Source organism: Cydia splendana, chromosome 4, assembly GCF_910591565.1.
Source record: "Cydia splendana chromosome 4, ilCydSple1.2, whole genome shotgun sequence".
NCBI lineage: Eukaryota > Metazoa > Arthropoda > Insecta > Lepidoptera > Tortricidae > Cydia > Cydia splendana.
In genome coordinates, this window is record NC_085963.1 from 9986643 (window position 1) to 10012202 (window position 25560).

Here is a 25560-nt window from a genome sequence, read left to right on the forward strand (position 1 = left end):
AAAAAACATACTAAATTGACGTTTCGTATCGATAACTGTTTTAATATCTATGGATACTAGAATAGAGACCTACTTGAGTTTTGACTGCTGTTCCAAATTTAAACTCATAACCTACAAAAATCTATACCGTTATGTACATTAAAGTACAAATTTTCCTACTACCACAGATAAGAAAGTTCTCATAGTAAAATTGGTTGTAATAAAGCTTGTCATTTCCTACGGTTTCTGAACGCATTATAGAGCACTAATGACATGTGTGTAGATAAAAGATATTAAGAGTATATAAATATAACCTTCGAGCAACACCGGCTTCCGACACATCGGAAGGGAGGGGCCCAAGCGATATCTCACCGTACAAATCTTTCTGCCATTTTTCGCGGGGGGAAAGGTGCACACAGTCGCACTTCTCACACACTTACATACAAAATCCAATCTGTAATGACGACACAAATACATAGAATATGACACACGTCAAAGACAAATCTTGCAAACCTCGATCTCTTTTTGTGTACGGACGAGTGACAAGTGTCACAACACGCACACTAACACATTTTCGTTGAAGTATGTTATTGTATTCTGAGAGATGAGAAGTCGGATTTGTCGCTCGACCGATCCGCAATTTGTACTGAGCGAGCAAAATCGATAAATCCAACAATTACATGAGACTAAAATATAATAATTGTGTTTGAATGTAATTAAACGTATGATATGTAAAAAAAAATATTACATGTCAAATGTAACACTTTCTTTTTGTAAATTTGATGTCCCCGACCTCTTTTTATAACAAAAAACCGAGCAAACAGGCATTTTTGTGCAGCAGTGTTCACGCGCGCGTCTGGACTCGGTCTAGTGAAAAATCCAAGTGCAACTAGTTTTATTACCCGCGCTAGATTAGATTGACGCGCTAATCTTGTACCTCGGCAGAGGGGAAATAGTGCGAATGCCGCCTCCCTTCCGTGTTGCTCGAAGAATATAACCTTTAAAATAAATTGAATACAAAGCCCAAAAATAGGCCGTAATTTCCGTGTTCTGAGAATGTAAGTATTCGAAATCACATTACATTATGGCCGTATCGGATACCAGAATTTATTTTTAGATTGCGAAACGTAGCAAAATCAATGTAGCAGAACAAGCGATCAAAGACGAAAAGAACGTTAATTCCGAACATTGTTACTTTTAGCAACTATGTATGTGTAAGAAGTTAATAACAAAACAACACACGCGGCCCGTTCCCAAGACAATCCGGGAGCTAGTTGCTCAACGACAGAGAAAACTAAGTTTCCTTTGATGTACGAGTAACAACAACTGCCGTAAAATACCAGAACAGGACCCGCGCTGGCTAACGAACAAGCTTGGTGGCCTATACAGATACACATTGACATAACATAGGTCGCATCTTTTAAGAAGATTTTTTGAATGGTCTCGATTTAGATTATACGATTGGACTTTGGATTGTTCTAGAAATATGTAAAACTTGCTTAATATTTCTTCAAAACCTACCTCAAACTCAAATACTTATAACTCTTATAAGTAATAAATATTATAATTTTTATGACACTCTTATATTACTCGTAGTTATATGATTTCGTAAGTAAATCATCAAACAAATTCATGCATCGTACTAGAGCGCATCCATTTTTTATATATCATGCGTGAATTTCCCGAATTTCATTTTCCCTTGCTTAAAAGCGTTGACATTTCAGAGAGGCAATCCAATAATACACCACGTTCATTATTCAGTCACAATGCAGCTCGTGCGCGCCCTGTATTATTGTCTAAAATTGCTTTAGACCATTAAATTTACAGAAATTGTATTTTTTTATAATAGCATAAATGCAGCCTAATTCTGCCTATTCTGTAGTTAAACTACCGCCGCAGTAAAGCCAAGGTGACCAACCAAAATGTTACTGACGGTCCAAGGTCACTCTAACCTTGGTCGGGGCGCAATGTATTTTGGAGGAACATCACCGCCTATACGGTGAAAATCTAGCAAGGTCACCTTGGGGGAAAGCGTGTAGTGGGTTTAATTGTGTAGATAGTGATGTGGTATAGTAGGTGAAAGGTTACAAATACTGACTGCTAGTGATGTGCTCGCCCTGGTTGATCTCGGCGAAGAGCGCGCTGCGGTCGTCCACGGACAGGTTGGAGAAGTCGGCCGCGGGCAGTACGGGCGGCGGCGGCGGCATGCCTCCGGGCGGCGGTGGCGGCGCGCCCGCACCCTTGCCTGTGTCAACAATACATGTAATATTAGGCTCTGGCGACTCACTGTGGGATGGTTTTGAGACTTATACAAATTTTAAGTTGTTTTAGGAGCAATTTCGAAACCTATGGAACCTACAAACACCCAGAATCTGACGGACTTCCGAAGAAAAACAAGTAAATAAACATTTTTACTAATAAATCGAGCCCCATTTGCACTCGATAGAGGCGGCAACATAATCTAAGCGCTTTAATAATCTGGTCCGTTATTTGTTAGCACAAGTGGAGCTTACTGTGCTATCAACATGTAATGGCATTTTTATACGGATCCAAACGGACCGTGACTGCGTGTTGCCGATAAAATATCAACAGTTGAGCTTGCTATTGCTCGATCGGGGAGAAAAGACTCAAACAACAGTCTACACAAATCTGAAATTCATGTACATAGTCATGCCGAATATATCGCAGCTAGAAACTGTATAATAGAATTTCCTTCTTAATCGGACTAATAATAACGCCTCGCCCGACGCTACAAGCATACATTAGGTTATTAATTATGGTAGGTAATTAATTTTACAGTGTGTATACATGCGATAACGCTACTAAACTGGTAGGTTGTGTGTATACTGCCGCATATTTCTAGGTGGGAAGCATGGTTAAGAAAAAGGTTGTACAAACTTACAAGCCATTTTAACTATAGCTGTGTATTTAGTATAGGTACATGAAGGATAAAAAATTCAATTTTACCATATTTTTCGGTAACTAAACTATGTCTAGCGACTGTACATCGACCTTGTTTACTCGAGAGAGTACTCGAGCCGGTAACGGTACGCCCGCCCTTTAATCGCGATGCTGCTTAAAATTTTAACGTATTTCAGCACACACAGAGAACACACGAGACTCAACATACCTACCTACCATAGACTTATTATTAAAATCATAATCACAAGTCCCCAGAGGGCGAAGTTTCGTATAAGTAATATAATATCATTGGTAAATTCTATTTTGTGTATTTGTACACATATTGTATTTTGTCTTCAATTAACTTGTTTTAAACTAATACGACAGACTTTGAAGCGATATCGAATGAAAGTTTATAACTGTGTCTACAAACTTTCTATTGAAAATTAATATAGCGGACAATTTATTATATAGATGGGGTTAGAGGGAAAAGTTAAATTTGGCTACGGAGGGAAATGTACACCAAGCGACCGCAAAAGCTATCGTTATCGTTTCAAATAATTAAATTATAGGAGGAAACAGGGGTGCGTTCGAGAATAATTACAGCAAATTTTACGAGGGCAATGGGCTACATAAAAATGGAGACAGTAATTATCTAGTTTCACAAAATGAAACCAATGCTTTTGTATTAACGGATCAATAGCTAAAGGCTAGCAAATTGTGCGGCCTCTACAAACCAACGATTGTTCACTGAATAATAAATTAGCAGTCGTATCCTCACCGCTGCGCTGTATGTAAAATTAATAACGTATAAAGAAAGCCACGACAATACTTCTCATATGAATATTTCACAATAGTCACATGAGAACATGAGACAATATCTTATTTGAAATTGGAATCTAGAGTCTAAAACTAAAAGCATTCTTGACCACATTGATGTCTAGATAAATTATTACTGCATATAGCTATATTCCAAATAGCCACGTTTGTTTTAAACGGCCTATGAGTAGACCACATGTGACAGATGGACAGGTAATAAGATGATCCCATAAATATGTATTACATTTAATAGGTATAACCAATTTTTTTAAAACAAAACTAACTTACTAGACCTAACCTATTACTTACAGTTACAATATAACCAACGCTGAACGATAGTAAACTCAAGTCAAGAGGCTTTACGATATTGAACTTACGTATCTGTATTTAAGTACCAACACTTATTGGGAACCGCTGTGCGCGGCACACAACGAATGGGACATCAAGATATCACAACAGCTTTTGTGTAACTCTGCGAAGATGGTAAGAGTGGATAAGCGCGATCATAATAGGACGACAAAACCTTATGTCTACCCTCATATTTGTATATACCTAATGGCAGTTGTCTTGTCAATTTTGATAGATTACATAATATTACGCTACTCTTGAAAAATATATTGCCGATCTATTTTTAGGGTTCCGTACCCAAAGGGTAAAACGGGACCCTATTACTAAGACTCCGCTGTCCGTCCGTCCGTCCGTCCATCTGTCACCAGGCTGTATCTCACGAACTGTCTAGCAGTTGAAATTTTCACAGATGATGTATTTCTGTTGCCGCTATAACAACAAATACTATAAAGTACGGAACCCTCGGTGGGCGAGTCCGACTCGTACTTGTCCGGTTTTTATAATAGTAGGGATACGTACGGACACCCGGATCCGCTTGGGACATATGACAATGAGGCACCTCGCCGTCAGTACTAAAAATATTCATGGGAATCTTATCTTACTCACATTCAGGAAGGAACTATATTACATACCTCGAAAGTGGCAGCGTTATGTGATGTTCTGTAATTTGTAGGTACGGTTAAGCTGCTGCTGCCTCAAGGAAGATAACATTTCGTTCTGCACTGTAATGTATAGCATTTAACTTACCCGACCAAACAAGTCCCGTGGTGTGGTACTGTTTGACGTAGGCCTGCAGCTCGGAGAGCAGCTGCACCCAGGCGCGGCACCACTCCACGTGCTTCTGATCCTTGTCCTTCCACTCTTTGAGCACGCGGTTCGTGTAGAACTGCCCGGCGTCGTTCATCTCCTTCACGTAGGGCGCCGGCGTGGGCACGATCGCCACCCAACCCAGAGCGGGAATGCTCTCGGAGATGGCCGAGAGGTGGTTGAACAGCTTCGAGGCGCGGTTCTTCTCACGGTATGCTTGGATGGCAGAAATCTGTTCGCTGGTAGGAGCCAGCAGTTGCATCTCTTCGCTCTGCGATGGTTTGCTGCGGGAGCCCGCTAGCTGAATGTAGCGCATTTGAGCCCTGGAAACAACTTACGCGTTAAACATGCTCTACAACGTTGATGGATTTTGGAGAGTTCTTGTTTAGTAGGTAGGTAATCAAAATCTCTAAAACAATTAAACAACAATGTCAAAGTTATTGTTTGAATTTGGAACTTGGATTAATTAAATTTGTGTTTATGTAAGATGCAAGATGATACACCACATTCAGTTAATTATAATGAATACAGTTAATAACTTACTGGAAAGCATTTCCGACGAGGTCGGCGTGAGTGGCGACATCTCCGCCGATCTTTTTGGACAGCTCCAAATACGTCCGGAGCGGACCCTGCGTCAATAGAGAATATTTAAAGCTGGTATAATACTACTGTTGACCTTCGGGCAACGATCGTCTAAATCAATCATATTTAAAATTCGGAACATCACGCTGAAGAAAGTAACAAGAATGAGTGAATTAAAAAAAAAAAACATTTTAAATTGAATAACAAAACTTAATACTTAATTATTTTCTTTAGTTTTCATATTTTTAATATGCCTAATTGTAGGTAGGTATGTAAAAGTAAAGCTTGAAACGACCACAAGGGAAAAGCCACGATAATTGAGTTTATCGATACAGGAACTCCCTGCCCGTCATCTTCATTTAATTTCGCTCCCGAAATTCCGAAGTCTGGACATGACTTGACAAATTGAAAATACTTAAGACGCTGTAATAAGTGGGGGAGTTTGACAGACTTGCACCATTTCACGTTTCAGAAAAATTAAAAATGTGTATTACATTTACTATATATAGATGATCAAGCAAATCTTGTCAGTAGAAAAAGGCGCGAAATTCAAATTTTCTATGAGACGATATCCCTTCGCGCCTACATTTTTCAAAGGGTCTAGCAGGCTATGGAAGGAGAAGTGGCCCCTGTGACGAATATCGGATTTTTATAATGTCATTTGTTGGCTATCTTATAATATAGAAACACCTTAACTTTCAACCCCCTATCTTGAACCGTCACCGAGATAATGTCAAAAACGTCATTTTATGGACACAATTTTCAAAGTCGTTTTTCTCCTGAACTATATAAGGTAGAGCAATCAAACCAAATCATAGCTACAAAGAATGAGTAGGAGTATAACTCAGATTTTTTAAAATATTTGATTCCCTGAAAAAATAGTGATTATAATGTCAGAGAATTTATTGACAGCTCTTTTCAACAAGTAATTGTAAAGGTACACCTATGGACAAAAATCACATAAACTGCAAATAGTATTAGCTAACTACCATGCAAAAAATCAAATCAATATAATTGGTGCAACATACGTAAAAAAAATTAAATGTGTATAAAAAATAAAAAAAATTAAAATTAAAAATTATTTTAACAGGGAATTAAATATTTAAAAAAATCTGAGTTATACTCCTACTCATTCTTTGTAGCTATGATTTGGTTTGATTGCTCTACCTTATATAGTTCAGGAGAAAAATGACTTCGAAAAATGTGTCCATAAAATGACGTTTTTGACATTATCTCGGTGACGGTTCAAGATAGGGGGCTAAGGTATTTCTATATTATAAGATAGCCAACAAATGGCATTATAAAAATCCGATATTCGTCACAGGGGCCACTTCTCCTTCCTTAGCCTGCTAGACCCTTTGCCGCCGTTTTCTACTGACAAAATCTGCTTGACCAACTATATATATTATTTAATGTAATGCAAGTATTGTAAGCAAGTTCTTTTGAGGCTAGGACGATCTGTGTAAGATTGTCCCCAAATATTTATTTATTTATATTTTGAGTTTTCGTCAAAAGTAAAGCTATGTAAGTAGGTAGAGAGTAAGTGAGACACGACGCGAGTGTCAATAGCGTGAAATTCCAATTAAAATTCAAGTCAAGATTCAAGCTCCCGGACACCCCTTACATTATTCGTATAGAGCGATACCAACGCAGGTGTACGAGTATCTTGAGATATAATATCGGTTGAAGGTACCTGACTGTTTTCAGTATTTTTTCGATATTGTAGGAGCTTTACCTTTCAACGTGTTTAATGGATTAAAGATCTCAATTATCTAAGCGCTTCACCATTAAAGCGTTGAAGAGGAAATCATTGAGGAAAAATGCCAGTTGAAAACTGTAAATACGTTTGTGGGAACATCGCGCCTAACATTTAATTTCAAGCCGTATTGTTACTACTACAATGCTCTAGAAGCCCGTTCTGATTTTAATTTGTTGTTTTGATACTGTAAAATGTATTTGATCTGTTAAAAGTGACATTTCTGTTCCGTAAATCCACAACAGTTTTAGAATACGAAATTAAAATAGGGCTGTAGGAATAGGAGTGTTGATTTGGCAGCATACTGAAAATGAGATAAAAATAAAAATGCAGCCAAGTGCGAGTCGGACTCGCCCATGAAGGGTTCCGTAGCAGCAAGTAACATAATAAAATTGCGGTTTACGATTTATTACGTATTAAAAAAAAAACTACTTACTAGATCTCGTTCAAACCAATTTTCGGTGGAAGTTTGCATGGTAATGTAGGTACATCATATATTTTTTTTAGTTTTATCATTCTTTTATTTTAGAAGTTACAGGGGGAGGGGGGGACACATTTTACCACTTTGGAAGTCTCTCTCGCGCAAACTATTCAGTTTTGAAAAAAATGATATTAGAAAGCTCAATATCATTTTTGAAGACCTATCCATAAATACCCCACACGTATGGGTTTGATGAAAAAAAAAATTGAGTTTCAGTTCTAAGTATGGGGAACCTCCAAAATATATTGTTTTTTTTTCTATTTTTGTGTGAAAATCTTAATGCGGTTCACAGAATACATCACTTACCAAGTTTCAACAGTATTAGTTCTTATAGTTTCGGAAAAAAGTGGCTGTGACATACGGACGGACAGACAGACAGACATGACGAATCCATAAGGGTTCCGTTTTTTACCATTTGGCTACGGAACCCTAAAAACGGAATTTCCTTTAAAGAAATCTAAGGCATAGTTTTCAGACTACATGTTAATTAGGGTGGTTCACGTTTGTATGGGAAAAATTCAAACTCTAGTTAGAAGAAGCGGCACCCCCTCATTTTGTTACACTTGTTATGTTGACAAAATACGCCAAGTTTTGTAATCTTATCTCAACTACAAGGGGGTGCTACAACACTTTGAAATTTTTCAAAGTTGTATGAAATCCAAAAAAAAAGTATTTATTATTCAGAATTTTATTTAAGTATCTGGTTTCACACTATTTGCACATGTGATTTATAAGTTTTTAAGTAGAAAAACATTTTTATTTCTATTTTTTATAATTTTTCAAAAGTAAGATTTTTATTTTTTTTTTAGATTTTTATGTAAGTAGTGGTTTTCACATTATTTGAAAGTGTGATTTAAAAGTTATTAAGTAAAAAAATATTTTTATTTCTAGTTTTTATGATTTTTTTAGGTGAAATTCAAAAAATCTTACTTTTGAAAAATTACAAAAAATAGAAATAAAAATGTTTTTCTACTTAAAAACTTATAAATCACATGTGCAAATAGTGTGAAACCAGATACTTAAATAAAATTCTGAATAATAAATACTTTTTTTTTTTGGATTTCATACAACTTTGAAAAATTTCAAAGTGTTGTAGCACCCCCTTGTAGTTGAGATAAAATTACGAAACTTGGTGTATTTTATCAGCATAATAAGTGTAACAAAATAAGGGGGTGCCCCGTAAGAAAATAAAAAAAAATGTTTTTTGAAGCACCCTAATGTTAATGAAAAGCAGACAAATAGAGGATTTTTTTATTAGAGACCGACCAGTGAAGTGGTCTCACCTGATGGCAAATGCCAACAGGGCCTATAAGATGAAATTTATTGGTTCAGTAACTATATGATGCATGCACTATTGCTTTATATCTAGAAATCGCATTAAGAAAGACGATGATTAATCGCACGGTAGGTATGTAGGGGTATGTGTTGTTAGTAACTTTTAGGCTACGTTCACACGGCGACTATTCGATTCGATATTTTCTCGCATACGGTTTTATCGTATACGGGACGTCTGTTCACACGGCGCAAGATCCATTCGGTTTTTTCTCGTATACGGTATTCCCGTATACGTGATAGCCGCTCACACGGCGTCTATTCGATGCAATTTACCTGCCGCCACACCACCAGTCGTTGAGTGCACGCCGACATGGATCCCCGTATTCCAATTCTTTTATATGTTTATTTATGATTATTATTATGTCTGTCTTTTACAAATTCTCGGGACCATGGGGTCCCGGGCATTTGGAAGGCGTGCGTGGGGTCGAAGCAAAATTGGGCAGCTAGTGGGCGGCAGCCATATTTGCAAGAGATTTGCGCACCCGTGCGCGTCTCATATACGAGAAACCAGTTTGTCCGTGTGAACGACTCAACGTAAACGTAAGCGCCACTGAGTATCGCATTCGATAAAATCGTTTCGAGAATCTCGCATTCCCGGTGGCAAGACCCCACGGTATACGGTAAAAAATATGTCTCGAATACGAGATATTCTCGTATAGACGCCGTGTGAACGATTTTCAGGTTGCGATACAAATTTTCCTGTCACTACGATATTCGATAAAATCTCGTGTACGGTATACGGGAAAAATTACGCCGTGTGAACGTAGCCTTAAAGCCTCGTTCGTTACTACTACTTACAATTAAACTCGATGACAATCTTTAGAACAAATTATAACGAAAGTAATGAAACAGCTTGGAACCCTATCAACGACGAAATGTATTATTTAAGTGATCTTGACTTTAAATGACAGGAAAATGTCCTCTTACCTGCGGCTATTTTCATTAAGCTTTTAATTTAAGTTCCGACCACACCGGAACTTGACGCAGCAAATACGCAGAGACGTTTTTGTCATATATTTTGCTGCGTCAACGTCTTTTGAACAGCGGTGTGGCCGGTGCTTTAAACACAAGTTACAACTTCTAATTTAATTTGCACATTTTTGGCGAATTGTATATCGTTTGACATCGAATTTACGTCGCGACGTGCCGATCGTTAAAGATAATTACAAGAAAACGCTAGAGCCGATACCGAACAATTTTAATTTACTTTCTGTTCAGCAGCAGAAAATAGTAGACGATATTGTTCAAGTCTAACGAGTGAAAACGCAAAAAAAAACATACAACAAATTTGCAACACAGTGAAAATTATATTTAGCTGAAATTGTATAGAGTTCATTCAAGTTCAATATCATAAAAGATCTTTTGAACGATCTTTGAATGTTACCTTGAGCTGGTTTCCAAATAAGCAATTAGCATTCAGCTGTAAATTATAGCTAAGTGACGTTAAATACGTTTAATTAATGTTAATGCGATAGCGAAATATACGATACATATTACCTTTCTAATTCTATGTAACCAGAACATAGGTAATTAATATTATAGGCGTGCCACTATATTCTGTTGCGACCAGACAAGACTTAAAAGTATTTAATGATAATATTGATAATACATTTAGGTGAGTACAGTGAAACCTGGATAAGTGGGATCTCAAGGGACGAGCAAATTTGTCTCACTTAAAGAGGTTTTCCACTTACCCAGGCTCCCAGTTAGCCAGGTACAAATAAATTTCTGTCTCATTTACAGAGGGTCCCATTAATAGAGGTGAGAATAGAGGATATATCTCAGTTATAGAGGTGATTAATTAGGTATTTTGTAATATCTCTAAATATTTTTTAAGTCTATTTAAATATTTCTTTGAATTTATTTTGAATGATTTTCCGGAGGATAGATTTTTTCAATTAAATTTGATACGGACGGAAGGCGCAATGAGTCTTAGAAATTAATTAAATGAAATTTTGTTTATTTTTGTTACTTATCAAGATTTCAGCTTTCGTTTCGATAGTATTAACTACATAAAGTAACTAAATGAAACTTAAAGTCGTTTAGACACAATTAAGCAAATGCGAGATTTGTGGATAGACTAAAAGTTAGGAAGAATACGGAAACAGATCAATAAAGTCCAAGTTAGAGAGGTCACAGATTGACGTTATCTCAGATACAGAGGTAATTCGTATAAAATTCTAAAAAAACAATTAGGAAAATGTAATCTTAATAAATATAGTCTCAGTAACAGAGGTAAAATACACTCTCTGTCTCAATTATAGAGGTAAATGTGACTATAAAATCACAACAACTAATCTCAGTTATAGAGGTTCGTTTTATCTCACTAACAGAGGTAATTCAGTGCTAAAGTGTCGGGACCGCACCATGAGTCTCAGCTATAGAGGTTTCTCACTTATCCAGGTCCCACTTAACCAGGTTTCACTGTATATTATTTATAATTCAATTCGTTAAATCAAGGCTAGAACAATTAATTTATTGTCATTTTTCTAATCAAAACAATAACTAATAATAATAAGGTTGACTGGAAGAGATCCCTTATAGGGATAAGTTCGCCTTTGTACATTATATATATTTTTTGTTTCATTGTAATTTAACCTGTCTTATGTACAATAAAGTGTTTACATACATACATACATACATAACTTATATTTCCAAGTCGGAGCCTGCTACGGATTCGGAAGAGCCTCAGAACTTCCTGCAATCGATGCCTAGCCCGTTAAAGCCAAGCCGAGACTAATTGCTCAATTTAATAATTCGAAAACCGCAGCGTTGATAGACTTGATAGCTAACTCAATAAAAAATATCCTCGTTCGAATTTAAATTCACCTACTCCGCTGATTTATTTCGATGAAATTATTGATCTCAGCTTGAGACACATACATTATGGAAAACATTCAACAATGCAGTGTGCACAGAACCAGCCTCATTGAGCGTCTGTTGCACTTTTTGCGATCTTCACCATCCTACCATCAATTCATATTACAAAAAAGCGTATTAGGTAAAACTACGTCACTTACGTCAACTTTAGCTCCCGAACTATATAAATGGATATTTGACCAGTTTCTTACCAAGGCTAATTAATTTTAGTTTAGCTACGGATATTGGCAAGGCTCGATACCTATCCCTACAAGCGTGGCGACGACTATCGCTGTCATAACAGGGCTGAGATTAATTGCTCTACTCAAACATCCGAACACCGCACCGAGGAGAGCACACTCAATAAAATGTATGAAATGTATCCCCGAACCTTTATTTCGATTGAATCATTGAGCTATGTTTACGATCCCGAGGTATTGCTAAATATTTATCGAGTAGATACTTACTCGTACCGCTCTTCAAAGCTCGCTCGTTGCTACCTACATAATTTGTTAGAGGCAACTTTGCAGCTTGGCCCGGGATTTTACATTGGCATTTTCTAGCAGACGAGAGTTATCTCTCTTTATAGGATTAATTAAAGTATTATAGCTATAAAGATAACAGCTTCTGGGTAACAAGAAAAAAATTGTGTACCTATTCCCGACATGGAAAGGCCATGACATTCGTGAATTAAATAAACATATGCATATGTTTTGCGCACTAGAAGGTTACGGATAAGCTTTGTCATATGGGTATAATAAAGTAGGTAAATATTATGCTTAGGATAAAGGCACTGGTGAATTATGACATCCTTACGAGATTACACGGTACCATCAGTAATACCAAAGTAATACTTAAGACGTACCGTACGGTGTACTAGTACCTACATACTAATTATAATGTACGTACACAATAGTACATTGTAGGAGAGGACGGAAAACCGCTAAAAGATGGACGAGTGCGTTTGAGGGCCGACACGTTAGTGGAGGCCCTCAAATAATACGAGTCCATCTTTAGCATTTCCGGCCGAGGAATTACATAGATGCTTTTCACGACGAATGCGAGGAAATAAGCAAACATTTGCATAACTATAAGTACTAGCCCGCGATTTCTCTGGTAGCAAATTACTAGCCACTGCCTGTGCATTTTCTTCACTAGAAGAACTCACTTTTATAGCGAGCGTAGATACGGTGTTTCTTGTATTTTTAGTAAAACATAATTTACACTATCCAATTCAGTAAGTATTTTCAGATCCCGCCTTTTTTACTTTTTTTATCACTTTTAAGAGGCGTTTTTCTGTTATTTGCTTCAAATCGACTCTAAACTTAGAAGCGTTTTAGCTAAAAAAAACCACAAACAGCTACAAAAGTAAAAAACGCCTTAAGCGTGAACTGAATGGATAATTGTTAAAAAAAATGAACTGAATGCTTTTGACATTTCTTTTTTTTTAAACAAGAAATTGGTCCTATAAATAACCTAATTTTATTTTTGAAGGAAATGTTGCGCCAAAAAAGACCTTTTATTGATTTTTATGTTTTAAACGATACTCATTGCTGTAGCGAACCGTCACCAATGACAGATGATGATAACAATGAAACATTGAAGTAGTGGTGGTTCAGGTGCTACAGCTATTGCCTACTTTCCAGCTTGGTTTTAGACCATTTATTGCCACATTTCCGAACAGTGGCGTGAAAAGATATATTCAGCTTTTAATCGGCAGAGGCGTTACCTATTTTATGATTATATATTAATTAAATTTACAATGTTAATTGGAAGCATTATTTGCAAAAATTTACTCGATAGTCGTAATTTTTTGTATAGGCATTTATTTGCAGGCGTAATTATTTGAAGCCATTAGTCAATATATGGATCACAACTAAAAAAAAACCCTTTCTTCATTATGGACTTGTTAAATCTCACGTACAATAGGCTGACATTGCGACTTGTTCTTGTTGTTCCATCTAAGATTTATGTATGAATATTATAGTCTATCCAGGAAAGTGTCTGAGCAGAGTGAAATATATGGATGTTAACCTCTTACGTACGGTAGGTAGGTACGCTTGATGAAAAATCTAGAATATTCTCAGAAGCGTTTAGTGACAGCACATACCTGTATTATGTCCTGGAACCCGCTGATACTCATATTGTCAGTAAGGATGAGGTCAGGCTCGTCCTGCTGGGCGGGGGAGGGGGCGGGCGACGCCGGGGTCGCGGGGGTGGCGGGCGGCGAGCGCGGCAGCAGCTGCGGCAGGCGTTCCAGGCGCGAGGTCACTCGCTCCAGCCGCTCGATCAAAGCCTCGAGGTCTGCTGCGGGGCTGTAGGTTGCAGCTGTCGCCTCGGGTTCACCGCCTGTTAGAAAACGATGCCATTTAAAAGTTTGTCTACGCGCCACGCTATTTTATTTAGCATTTGATTGGAATATTTTATCTCATAAGGGTATTACGTGTGTAGGAATAGGATCAAGGAACTTTACCTGCTCCGATTCTTTTTCATTAAGTGCCTACCTATAATAAAAAGATTTCAGAACGAAACTGAATCTACATTAAAATGAACATTTTTGTTTTTATAATTTACACTTTTAATGTTTTAATCGTACCGAAATAGTTGTCACAAAAAATAGATCATTTATTCTTTATCCTTGTATCTTTTATAGTTTTATATTTCCACTCAGTATCCCAATTACAAAAACAACACTGTTATAGTGATAGGTCATACATAATCAGGAATGTACACTTCATAATTGCAAACGATTAAGATTTAGTAGTGTTTATGGGCGTGTTGTTCTTGTCGATGACTCAAGAACTTTATCATCACATCGTGCGTGACTCACATCACAATCGCGTAAGATGGCACTAACCGAGCCCAAGTAGGTACTTAAATATCTATTAGACTCTAAATAGACAGTGTACAGACTACAGACGCAGACCAGATACAGACAGTGTATGATGTGACCTATGACACAGTCAAATGTTTGTATATTTAAACACAACCCTAAGGTAACAAGTACCTCCAACCATTTTTCGTAAAGTTTCCAAATATACCAACTAAGGTTTCCAAATATACTCCTAGCTGGAAAGCCTAAAAATGATTTCATATTGATTTCATATTGTTAATCACTAATCATTTCTACATTATCCCGTGTTTCCCAAGTTTAACTTTACAGCAGTAAATTGCTAATTTTTAAGACATTTGTAATTACAACAAAGATAATGTATGCATCAACTTTGCTTTTCATTAGACGAGACAGGTACCATCTCATATATTACATAATACCTACTGACTGGCAATTTACAAAGTTTTAAAGAGACATACACTTTGGGAAATTTGTCACAGGTATTCATATATCAATGAAAATCAACATATGTAATAATATGTACCCCACAAGTGTAATACTACTTACTGGTGTAATAAATTTCACCTTTATAAGGCGTGTAAAAGTTTGCTTGGACACCTTGTACTTTTATGAGCACTAAGGGGTCTCGGGAACGAGGTCAACCGAACGGGAACATTATTCTCTAATGTGGATAAAGTGTATTCCTTACATGTGGCTATATTGCAAAATAAAAAAAACAGAACTACTATGATAAAATATAACAGAATGTCAAAGACAGATATCTGAATAAAATCACGACCGTACACCAAAATAGGAATATCGGTATCAATTTGTAATATTTCCAAAATAAACTAGGTATTTAAACCCTAAAGTAAACCATAACTTAAAACTATAGATACACCGCCTTATTAGTAGGTAAATATGTTAACTTTCTTTTTCACGGCAGAATAGGTATATAATACTTTATCGTGACCTATTCATAATTATGTTATGCATAACACATTTCGGTAGGTAATACACAACATTACATAACATAGGTAGGTAGGTACAATATAAATTAATAACAATGAATGTACCTAAAAATATATAAATCTAAACATACCAATCATATCATCTAAGATTGTATTGACAGTATCCGCAATATCTTCTTCCCCGGAAATATTGTTCCGTGCTTCAAATATTTCTATTAAATGTCTCATGTTTCTTTGTATACTAGGTCCTTCACCCTCCGCCATTGTTCACTCACAAAGAACTAAACACTCTGGTACGCAAATTACAAAGACGCAATTACACCTGCAGAACTCGGCCACTTCTACGAATATGAAGTGTAGAACTTGTAAAAGTCATCTGTGAACCTGAGTTTGAAAGATATGATTGGTTGCTTGCTGGCTATTATCGGCAATCCACAAAAGATAGGATTGATAAAAATATTACCGGTAAGTCATTATCATGAGTTACGAGATAACAACATGTCGAAATAAAAGACATGTTTATTTTGGAAAACCGTATTGAAAAAAATGGCCGTTATGTGTTGGTAATATATTGTTTGAACTTTCATTCGACATTTTGAACATTATGTTAACTATATTATATATAATAAGTAGGCAGCTTTCATCTTTCTAATATATCCGAAAAAGTCCAAATTGAATATCGATCATTCAAATATAAAAGACCTCACCAGTAAAATTACAGAATCTGCTGCTCGTGCAGAAATAATAGGTACTTAGAAAGGATTATTCTCGTAGACCTTTAGAATTGAAAAGGTTTTCTTTGTTAAATGTAAGTAGATAACAAAGTTGCCTGTGCTGAGTGTGGCTAAACGACGTGTTTAATTTATACACGAGCCTTTTTTGTCCTTGGCTTGTGCCTCACAAGTCACAGTACACGGTTACGCGTACCTAGCATTTGACCCATTTTGACGATCCTTTAATCGCCGACACTTTACAATTAAAATCAAGTTAAATTGCTAAGTCGAGATAAAATATTTATTATGTTATGTTATAATCATTCAACAAGACCGTTAAGATCGGGATATGGAAAATCTATTTTTCTTATTGGTTTAGTTTCTAAACGTTCAAATGTGGTTTACGGTTTACCGGTGTATGTATAACATACTATGTATGTATATAGTCATACTAGCTACGAGTATGTATAGCAGGAATCAAGCCAGTCCCATTATGATAACAAAAATATTTGCCAGATGCGATTATTATTTACACTTACACAAAAGTAATTAACCTAATGCCAGTTAAATATAAATAAGAGTTCTTCTCATTAACTACTCCACAGCAATAGAGCTAATGTGTTTTGAATGATATTAAGCGTTAAGAAATTAAATTAGACTATTCTGTTCTATAATTCTTGTCGTCTCGAATAACAAGTCCGAGTGCTGGTGTTAATGACTCACTAATGGCGATTAAAATGTAAAAGAGTTCTTTCACTCATCCATGTAGTCTACCTGCTAAACTAGTCTGGGAGTGTATTTGAATGATCGTAATACGGTTATGAGTTAACGCTTAAACACTCAAGAGCTATTAACCTAGGCTACGTTACTTAGTATGGAAATTCCAAATAAAAGTGTCCTAATAAAAATACCGCTTTCTAGTGGTAATGGTCACTGAGTTGAGCCACAGAAAATATAATTCTTGATGACTCTAGAACTACGAGTACATACTAACAGATGATAAAATCACTGGACTTATGTAGTCGACTAACAGAAATTTAAGACAATAATTGAGTAAGTGGGTGGATTTCAGCACAAAAAATTTCACCATACAAAAAATTTTTTTTTTTAATGTTTAATTTAACACGATTCTAGCTGGGTAAAGTAATGGGGGGCTGTATATTAAGGATATGTATGGTATTTATACAATCATTTGTGGCTTATATTTGAAGTTATCGCTTTCGGAAAATAAAAACGCAAGATGGTGATGACAACCATGGTATGGTAATGACTCTTTTATAGACGGTAATGACACTGCATGTACGGTAATGATTTACATATGTATTAAAACGTATTAAAAAAACAAAAACTTTTTTTAATTGTAAGACTTTAGAACTTTAATAAACATTACAAATAACATGTTTTTGAACATAAGACTAGCTACATAAATTATTTTTAGAAAATTATAAAAAATACATTTTATTCATATAAATAAATATATAACAAGTATTTTTATTGTGTAATTTTAAATAATTTATGTTCCGAAATAGGCAATTTATGTATTCATTTATTTTTTTGGGTTTTTTCAATGTTAAATCATATTAACAATATTGTACTCTTATTATCAGTTTAAACCCGCATCTTCTTTTATCTACTGCATAACTTGGTATTTATGTCATATTATAAAATTACTGGCTTACCAATGAGCTTAATTTTTATGATATATTACTTTTTTTTGGTAGTTTGATTCATTGCACAAGTTTGTATTTTTGTTGTTTTATTAATTAACTTTAAAAATAGCTATAATGATTTATATCCATATATATGTTGTTTAATAGCTAAACATTAATATATAATCAGTGTTTTATAAGTTGCAAGACCCCTACTTGTAATGCATGTCATAAGTTACAAAATGTTAGGTATTGGGTCCGGTGACTACCCAATGGTATAATTATTAATTGCTGTAATTATATACATCAATTAATATAATATTATCAAAAAACATAAAGCCATCACGATACCGTAGCCTATGGTCGCTTAAAACTTAATATATGTTGCTTGTTTAAATACTTTGTTTTAACACGACTAACATGCAATTACAGACTCTAAGTTGCACGATATACATTATTAGATGATAAAAAAAAAAACATTTGTATGTTCTAAGTTCTAAATTACCTAAATTTTGCCTACTTCAGTCAAAATGTTAATTAAAAACTAAGCATCCTCTAGTGTGAAAGAAATAGTTATATCTTCTTCTACATTTATTCTACATTTATAAGGTAGACATTATATAGTGTTAGAAGACATAGAGAACGTTTTTCAAACATACAGCTTAATTTCATAATGAATTATAGCAAAATAACTAGAAAAGTTTCTGAGAACCGTCATCACCATACACATGAAATCATCACCGGTCGTCATTTTTTCCCGGTGATGATGGGTATGGTGTTGACGATTTGAGAGTTTCTTGTTTTTATTTCTAGAATACGAATAATAGTAGTTAATGTCTATGCTACACAATAAACTTCATGTAGTTTGCCATTCATTTCAATAATTATTTCTAATATATCATTTGTAACTTTTTTAAACCAAAGCATAACGGTGATGATGCTCTGTTGTGACAAACTACGTTTTACAAATTTGTTCGTAATATTTCTCACGATTCAATCATGTGACTTTATAGTGAAATCATTTTTGGCATTCTATATTAAAGTGAAAAATAGGGCAAGGACCTTTAGCGGTATTTCGTTGTTCATACACGGAGATAAGCTCACATTGACATTACCATGACGGTGTTGACGAATATTCGTGACAAAATTTTAAATATTTTGAAATGTACTTTCTCGGTGAAGGAATTATTGCATATTTTTTCATGTGTTAAACAACAACATGGAAAAGATATAAGTAAAAGAAAAATCGCAATCGTACGATAGGTATGCTATAATTTTCACTGCAAACAAAAAGGTTCAGATTTTTCCGGTAGACGGTGATGACTTTAGACACATAAAACATTTTATATAAAAAAACTATTAAGTTATTGGAGTTGGTAATTGAAGGAACATGAAGATAATAGTTCTTAAAAACATATAAAAAAGTTGCAACTCGCACAACCTACTAGTTTTTTTTATAAAGACCGAACCATAAGTTTTCGCTGGATTTTGAAATCCACCCAAGTACACGGACTGGAAGTACTTACACACACATGGAAAGTACTCTACTATGAATATGTAGGTAACAGGATACCGCACACAGCGGTTTGCCTGAACCTAGCAGAAACGACCCGAGTTTCACGTGTTGCCTCAAACATCTTAACATAGCGGAAGTACATCTATTAATTGGTACTTAATTTAATTAAGGTGTGCTATCTAGTTACACGAGTAACCCATTAACGGAGCCAAATAAGTGCAAATAATAGACTACCTACTGTTTGGTTTCGTTACACTCAAGAGCAATGAATACGGGTCATGTTGTATGAAAGAGCACACAGTCGCTGTGGCCGAAATCGGTTAGGAGAGCATCATCATGAAAGAGATTATAATTCATTCATTGCCTTTTCAAATTAATCTCGGAATTAAAAGCGTGACCTCACGTTCGTACGTTGTTATACGAGCTGTTCTCAAGGGACTGGGGGTATACCTATACATTTTAAAACAGTCTCCAACAACATAAACTAACTAGGAGGGCAGACCTTGCACTCTATAATCATAACAAATTCTCAGTCAGCTGATGAGTAACGTTTAAATTTAGATTCCAGTTGAGTGGACTATTTTAAACGTAACCTCAATACATAATCTATTCCTACTAACAATAGAGATAGAAGCGACCGTACAAAATAAATCGTACATCAATTCCAAATGCCAGAGAGGGAGGAAATGCGACTTATCAACGAATAGGGAAAAAGCCGCCGTGTCCAAGCGATTAATCCAGAAGAGCGCTGCCAGAAATCTCAATGTAAATATGTGTAGAATTGTATATATAGCCATCAAGCCATGTTGTGTTCGTTAATACTGTTCGTTAATACTGTGTGGTGTTAAACACCGGCGTGGAAATTCGAGTCGCGTGATCATATTCTTAAGCAGATTTTCATTTTGTAAGATTAAAAGAAAAATTGACTTTCTGAAGATGGTAATACTAAACTCTTATATGCACTTGTGTTCTCTTATGAATCTTATGATCGAGTTCAAAAAGGTACCCTATTATGAAGGTACTATTAAGTTTATGCCTACTGAATTCACGAATGCTAGTCTAAATCTCTCGAAGCAGAATGAGTATAATAGGCGAGCGACGACCCTGCTGCATCATTAAATGACATCCAGTGGGTTGAATAATTTCACTGGCCCAGCGACCACAAAGCGCTAAATAGTAACCGTAGCTCGACGGTAAACCGCACACCGTATAAGTGAAAGTACCTATAGGGTAACTTTATCTTGTAAACAAAAAATCGCTGTATTTTTTATTCTGAATAAACTTAATAGAAAGAACCTTTGTGTTAAAAGCTTTACTACGATGGAAAAGTTGAAAGAAAAGCCACGCCCAATGGTTTTGTTTAGATAATTAAAAGATAAAGTAGCGCAAACGGTTTTAATTTTGAGTTACCTAAGTATTATTAAAGAACTTAATGGAGTTAAGTTAAAGAAAAAGCAGAGACTCGTGTGCTTCTTTTGCAGTTTAACAAAGCTATACATACATACACACATGCGGGATTGAGGGTTTACAGTTTGTAGATAACATCTGTTGTGCCGATCATGCCGATGTCATTGGGTATGCCGCGTACCGGCTTTTGAGGTTGGCCACATCCATATATGTATGGTCGTCCATGTTAGGTAGGTAACGCTCTCAACGTTAACGTGTTTAACCATACGATCTGCTATGACGCTGATACGATACGATAATTCGTAAGCACTCTTGTTTTGGGTATTAACGACGACAACCACTACTTTCTATAATTTTGAGCAATGGTAATGTAATGGCAAACAGGTACCTGTTTTTATAGTCCCGGTCTCGCCTACCTTAATGTCACACCCAGTAAGATAGATGAAGTAGATATACATAATACATGTACGTACTTATACTTCTCCTTCCATCTTTCTTTATGGCGAGATTTACTCATCATCAACGTCATTCTCTCTCCCATTAACTTTCGGGGTCGACGCGGCATTTTATTTTACTACTTGTTAAACATGAATGCGTAAATCCCTATTCGCAACCCCGTATCTAATTGAACCTTATGACGTAATACAAACTAAATATGCAATAGGTGTCAGATTTGCGTATCAAACGCGGCTTTAAAATATAATGGCAATTTGTAAACCGGCGGTCGACTAACAAGCTGCATGCGCTAATTCTCGAGGAGGCCGCGGTTATGGCGGCAGGCTGAGGGTTGACAAGGCCACGCAAATGAGTAAGAGCCTCTTAGCCTGTTCCATATACGTTAAAATACTTGGACAACAGGCACCTTTTAAGAAGCGCACCCGTCTGTAGGTAACTCTACATTTTTAACGACTTCCAGTTGGAAATTTTGCGGCAAAAGTTTAAACCCGTAAAGTATTTACCTACTTTAACAGCAGAAATTTTAATTACTTTATGAATACCTAAAATTAAAGTTACTTTTCAACATTTAAACGCTGTATTACTTGACCATATTTTTAAAAAGATAAAAAATTTAAGCAAAGCATATTTCATGAAAAACTATGATTAATTGATTACTGACACTTTGTACGAGTAAATCACTTATACATAGAATCAGTAAGTTTTCAATGAGGTAATATTGAAACGTTTATGTATGTATAGTGGTTTGTATAAATTTATGCAGATGGTAGGTAAAAAACGAAGCACACTGGAAAATGAATGTTTTCAATGTTGCTTTTCAGTATTCACGTTTATATTTACGCATGAGATGGGATCCGTGCCAGGTCAGAATAAAGCATTCAAGCCGGCCCACAAATGTGACACTAAAGCGGTCTTTAATAAATGACAGCTAGAAATAACGCCCGTTTTCAATGCCGCAGGGCGCAACAAACAACAAACAATTAAACCCTTTCTCTACTTTATACTTAAGACCTGTCAAAAGTTTTCTCAGTGAACGATGATAGCATTCGTTATTTAATTCACTCAGGTGTGGTATGATGAATTGATGGAATAAGTATAAAAGCAAGTTAGAAAACGCTACAAAACAGGTTATCTAGTCTTAACTCTTACTATTTCTATGTTACCTATTTGATATGCTGAAACTTATGCCTTAGGACCAATAAAACCGACAAGTAACTACGCTGGTTACGTTTAAAGAAAAACATACATAAATGACATTAAATGAAACTATGTTAACATTGTTACAGTATTAAACCAATACTGTATAGAAAATTTACACATCAGTAGATACACCAACAATAGCCAACAAAATGAGATCCTGTAAACTAGAGCCGTTGGTCGCCCAACCGTATCCAGTTCGTATACTACAATGGCAACGTTTAACACAAAAGGAAAATCACTCATTTTCCGTTAAACCTTAAAAGTATTCGAAACGTTTTATACTCTATTTAACATATTCTTGTAATAGTGTTATTAGCCTACAATAGTAGATTGTTAACCAAGGGTTGAAAGGCACCCATTTCTGTCGAGGTAGTTTGGCGCTCGAACGCAGTGAGAGCGCCAATAGTCCGAGACGGAAATGGTGCCTTTCACCCGAGTTAAACACTCTACTTTTCATATCGAATGCGAGGAAACCACACAAGACAAGGCAATTTCGCAAAATCAGTAATTGAAGTACCCAATAGACCTACAGCCATGATTTTTTACCTTAGGACTTACTTGCAATCGGAGACTTTACATGTGTAAAGATTAATAACGCCTAGCGAAAATCATTTAGATTGCAATAGGTATTTACGAAAACACACATTTTTTAACAAACTGCAGTAATTTTAAAATGATTTGTTCATTGTAGTACGAAAATCAGCGGGATTGCCTCTTACTTTTTAATTTTATACTTTTTCGTTCTAAAAGCCGCCACAGACTACCGGACCGTACCGCGACCTTGGTGCGTCGCACCACCTAATAATATAATAAAAGTATTTTAAATATTAAATAACAATTTAATTAATGATATAAGAAATTTTTATCTTGTATTTTATTTTATTTTCATGAATATAGTGCTAAATAACTTTAAAAACCAATTTAATATCGTACAAACGTTTAACTGTGGCTGTATAAGAATCTGCCTTTGCTCATTTACGCAAGTGTAAGGTTAAAAAAAATATTTTTGGTGTATTCCTTTTGGTTCCCGCCTTATGAAATCGAGTAAATAGAATTCAACGAAAGAAATCAAGAATAATTTGTTTTAACAATTTACTTACATCATTTTTTATAAAAAAAAAAGGATCAACGTGGGATTAGTAAAATTAAAGAATTACCAATTGTTACAGGCGAGGAAATAAAGACACTATTTTTCCATTTTGTTTCCACCCAGTTGTTCGTGCCTCGTGGGACGGGGACGCAGAGGAGTACACCACTTTTCTGCGCTAGAGCATAAACGTATCACTTTCTGCGCACCTTTTAGAACAACAACGACCCACTTTCAGAGCATGAGATATGAAAAGTATCAACCCTACAAGAACTTTTTTACCTCCTTTAACAGAACCCTTTACAACTAGGAAAATTTCAAACAAACAGTTTTATGCACTACATTCTTTTTTATTGATCACGCTTACCCAAGCTTAATCAGAGAACACACTCCTTGTATCAAGACACTACTAATGACAGAGAATAGATAATTAGTGCTATTTATATAATGGGTTGTCATTATGTCCAATTTACGTGGATGATATTTTGGCGAGGGTGTGCAATGTGATTCATCAGTCATCAACTTCATTCACATGTTCCCGACCTTGCATCTAAAACAAGATGAAATGATGCGGTCAAGTTCTAAAAGCCCACAGTCATTGCATTCTTGAATGAGCAATATTCATCAGTAATTAGATGAGGTACTTCAGGTACTGGGGAAACGTATGTCTGCAGTAAATTATTATATGTATAGGAAGCAACATAGACACTACATATTATTACCTACTGTAGGTACATATAACAAGCCACCAAACTTATAATGAAATAGGCAAAGTAAGCAGCCCATTCATAATTAAATTGTATGTAATGAAGATAGAAAGAAATTAAGAAAAAAAATAGCAGTGTGCTTTGTTGCAGTAGCTCGAGGTAAGTCGCAATTTTAATAAGTCCCAATTAACTTTGGAACTTGTCTCAATGGAAAGAGAATGGCAAAGTGAAGTGCTGATGCTGTTATATTATAAGTAAATACCTACTTGATTTTTCCTATTAACAGTGTGAGGGCACTTTGATTTAAATTACAATAATACTTATGTATTTAGTTATAGTCATGTGAAAAAAAAAATCTAATGCTCATACGAAACAACATTAAGTAATAAAATATGCTCATCTCGGATAAACTCGACAGTATTTATTCCACATGGATTGTATACTTCAAAGCTTAGATACAATATGGTAGTATTTTTCAGTGTAGGTAAGACTTGTAGTAAGTTGTGCAAAGAAAACTACGGTGGTTCTTAATTTGAATTTGTAGAACTATAAAATATTATAAAATTCGTAGTATTATAAAATTATATCAGGGCTCTATTATATTATTACATCATATGCAGCTGTCTAAAGTAGTGATAATGCTAATTTATCACTCATAATGTATGAAATCATGCACATAAATAATATCGGTGATGGGTGGCTGAAAACAGTGCCAAAGCTCGCAAACGTCACGCTACCGGCGTTACCGCCCTGAATTATCGGACCATCCCATGTCTATAACCAAGTCATAAACATGTACCATTAAACCGCAGTTACACGGTTAAATGGACAGCCATTACAGCAACCGACAGGAAAATAACGAGTGTATTTTAAACCGAATATGTTCCTTATTTATTACATTAGGCTCTGGAGGACCGTTAACTCTACAATGATGCAGAAATTAACACAATAAACGCACGTTATGTTTATGACAAATAAGCTTCTTATTTCTTACCGTTTACTACAAATCCGAATAAATGGCACAGTCACAGCACAATATTAGAACACTGGCGGTTTGTTTTTCTGATATAATCACTAGCGATGCGCGTGCGACTCCGATCACAAGCTGGAGTGTAGTCGCCGAGCGGATGCCGTGGCCCGTGATACTCAACGGA

General features: G+C 35.7%; 1 protein-coding gene across 2 annotated transcripts in view; it reads right to left on the reverse strand.

The window, feature by feature from the left end:
* Positions 1-25560, reverse strand: part of LOC134789818 (adenylyl cyclase-associated protein 1) — a 62942-nt gene that overhangs the window by 12334 nt on the left and 25048 nt on the right. For both annotated transcript variants that reach the window (XM_063760468.1, XM_063760467.1), the window contains exons 2-5: positions 13978-14216; positions 5398-5483; positions 4795-5177; positions 2078-2224 (exon numbers count right to left, since the gene is read on the reverse strand). In XM_063760468.1, coding sequence (XP_063616538.1) covers positions 2078-2224; positions 4795-5177; positions 5398-5483; positions 13978-14216 — 855 coding nt within the window. The remainder of the gene's footprint in view (positions 1-2077; positions 2225-4794; positions 5178-5397; positions 5484-13977; positions 14217-25560) is intronic.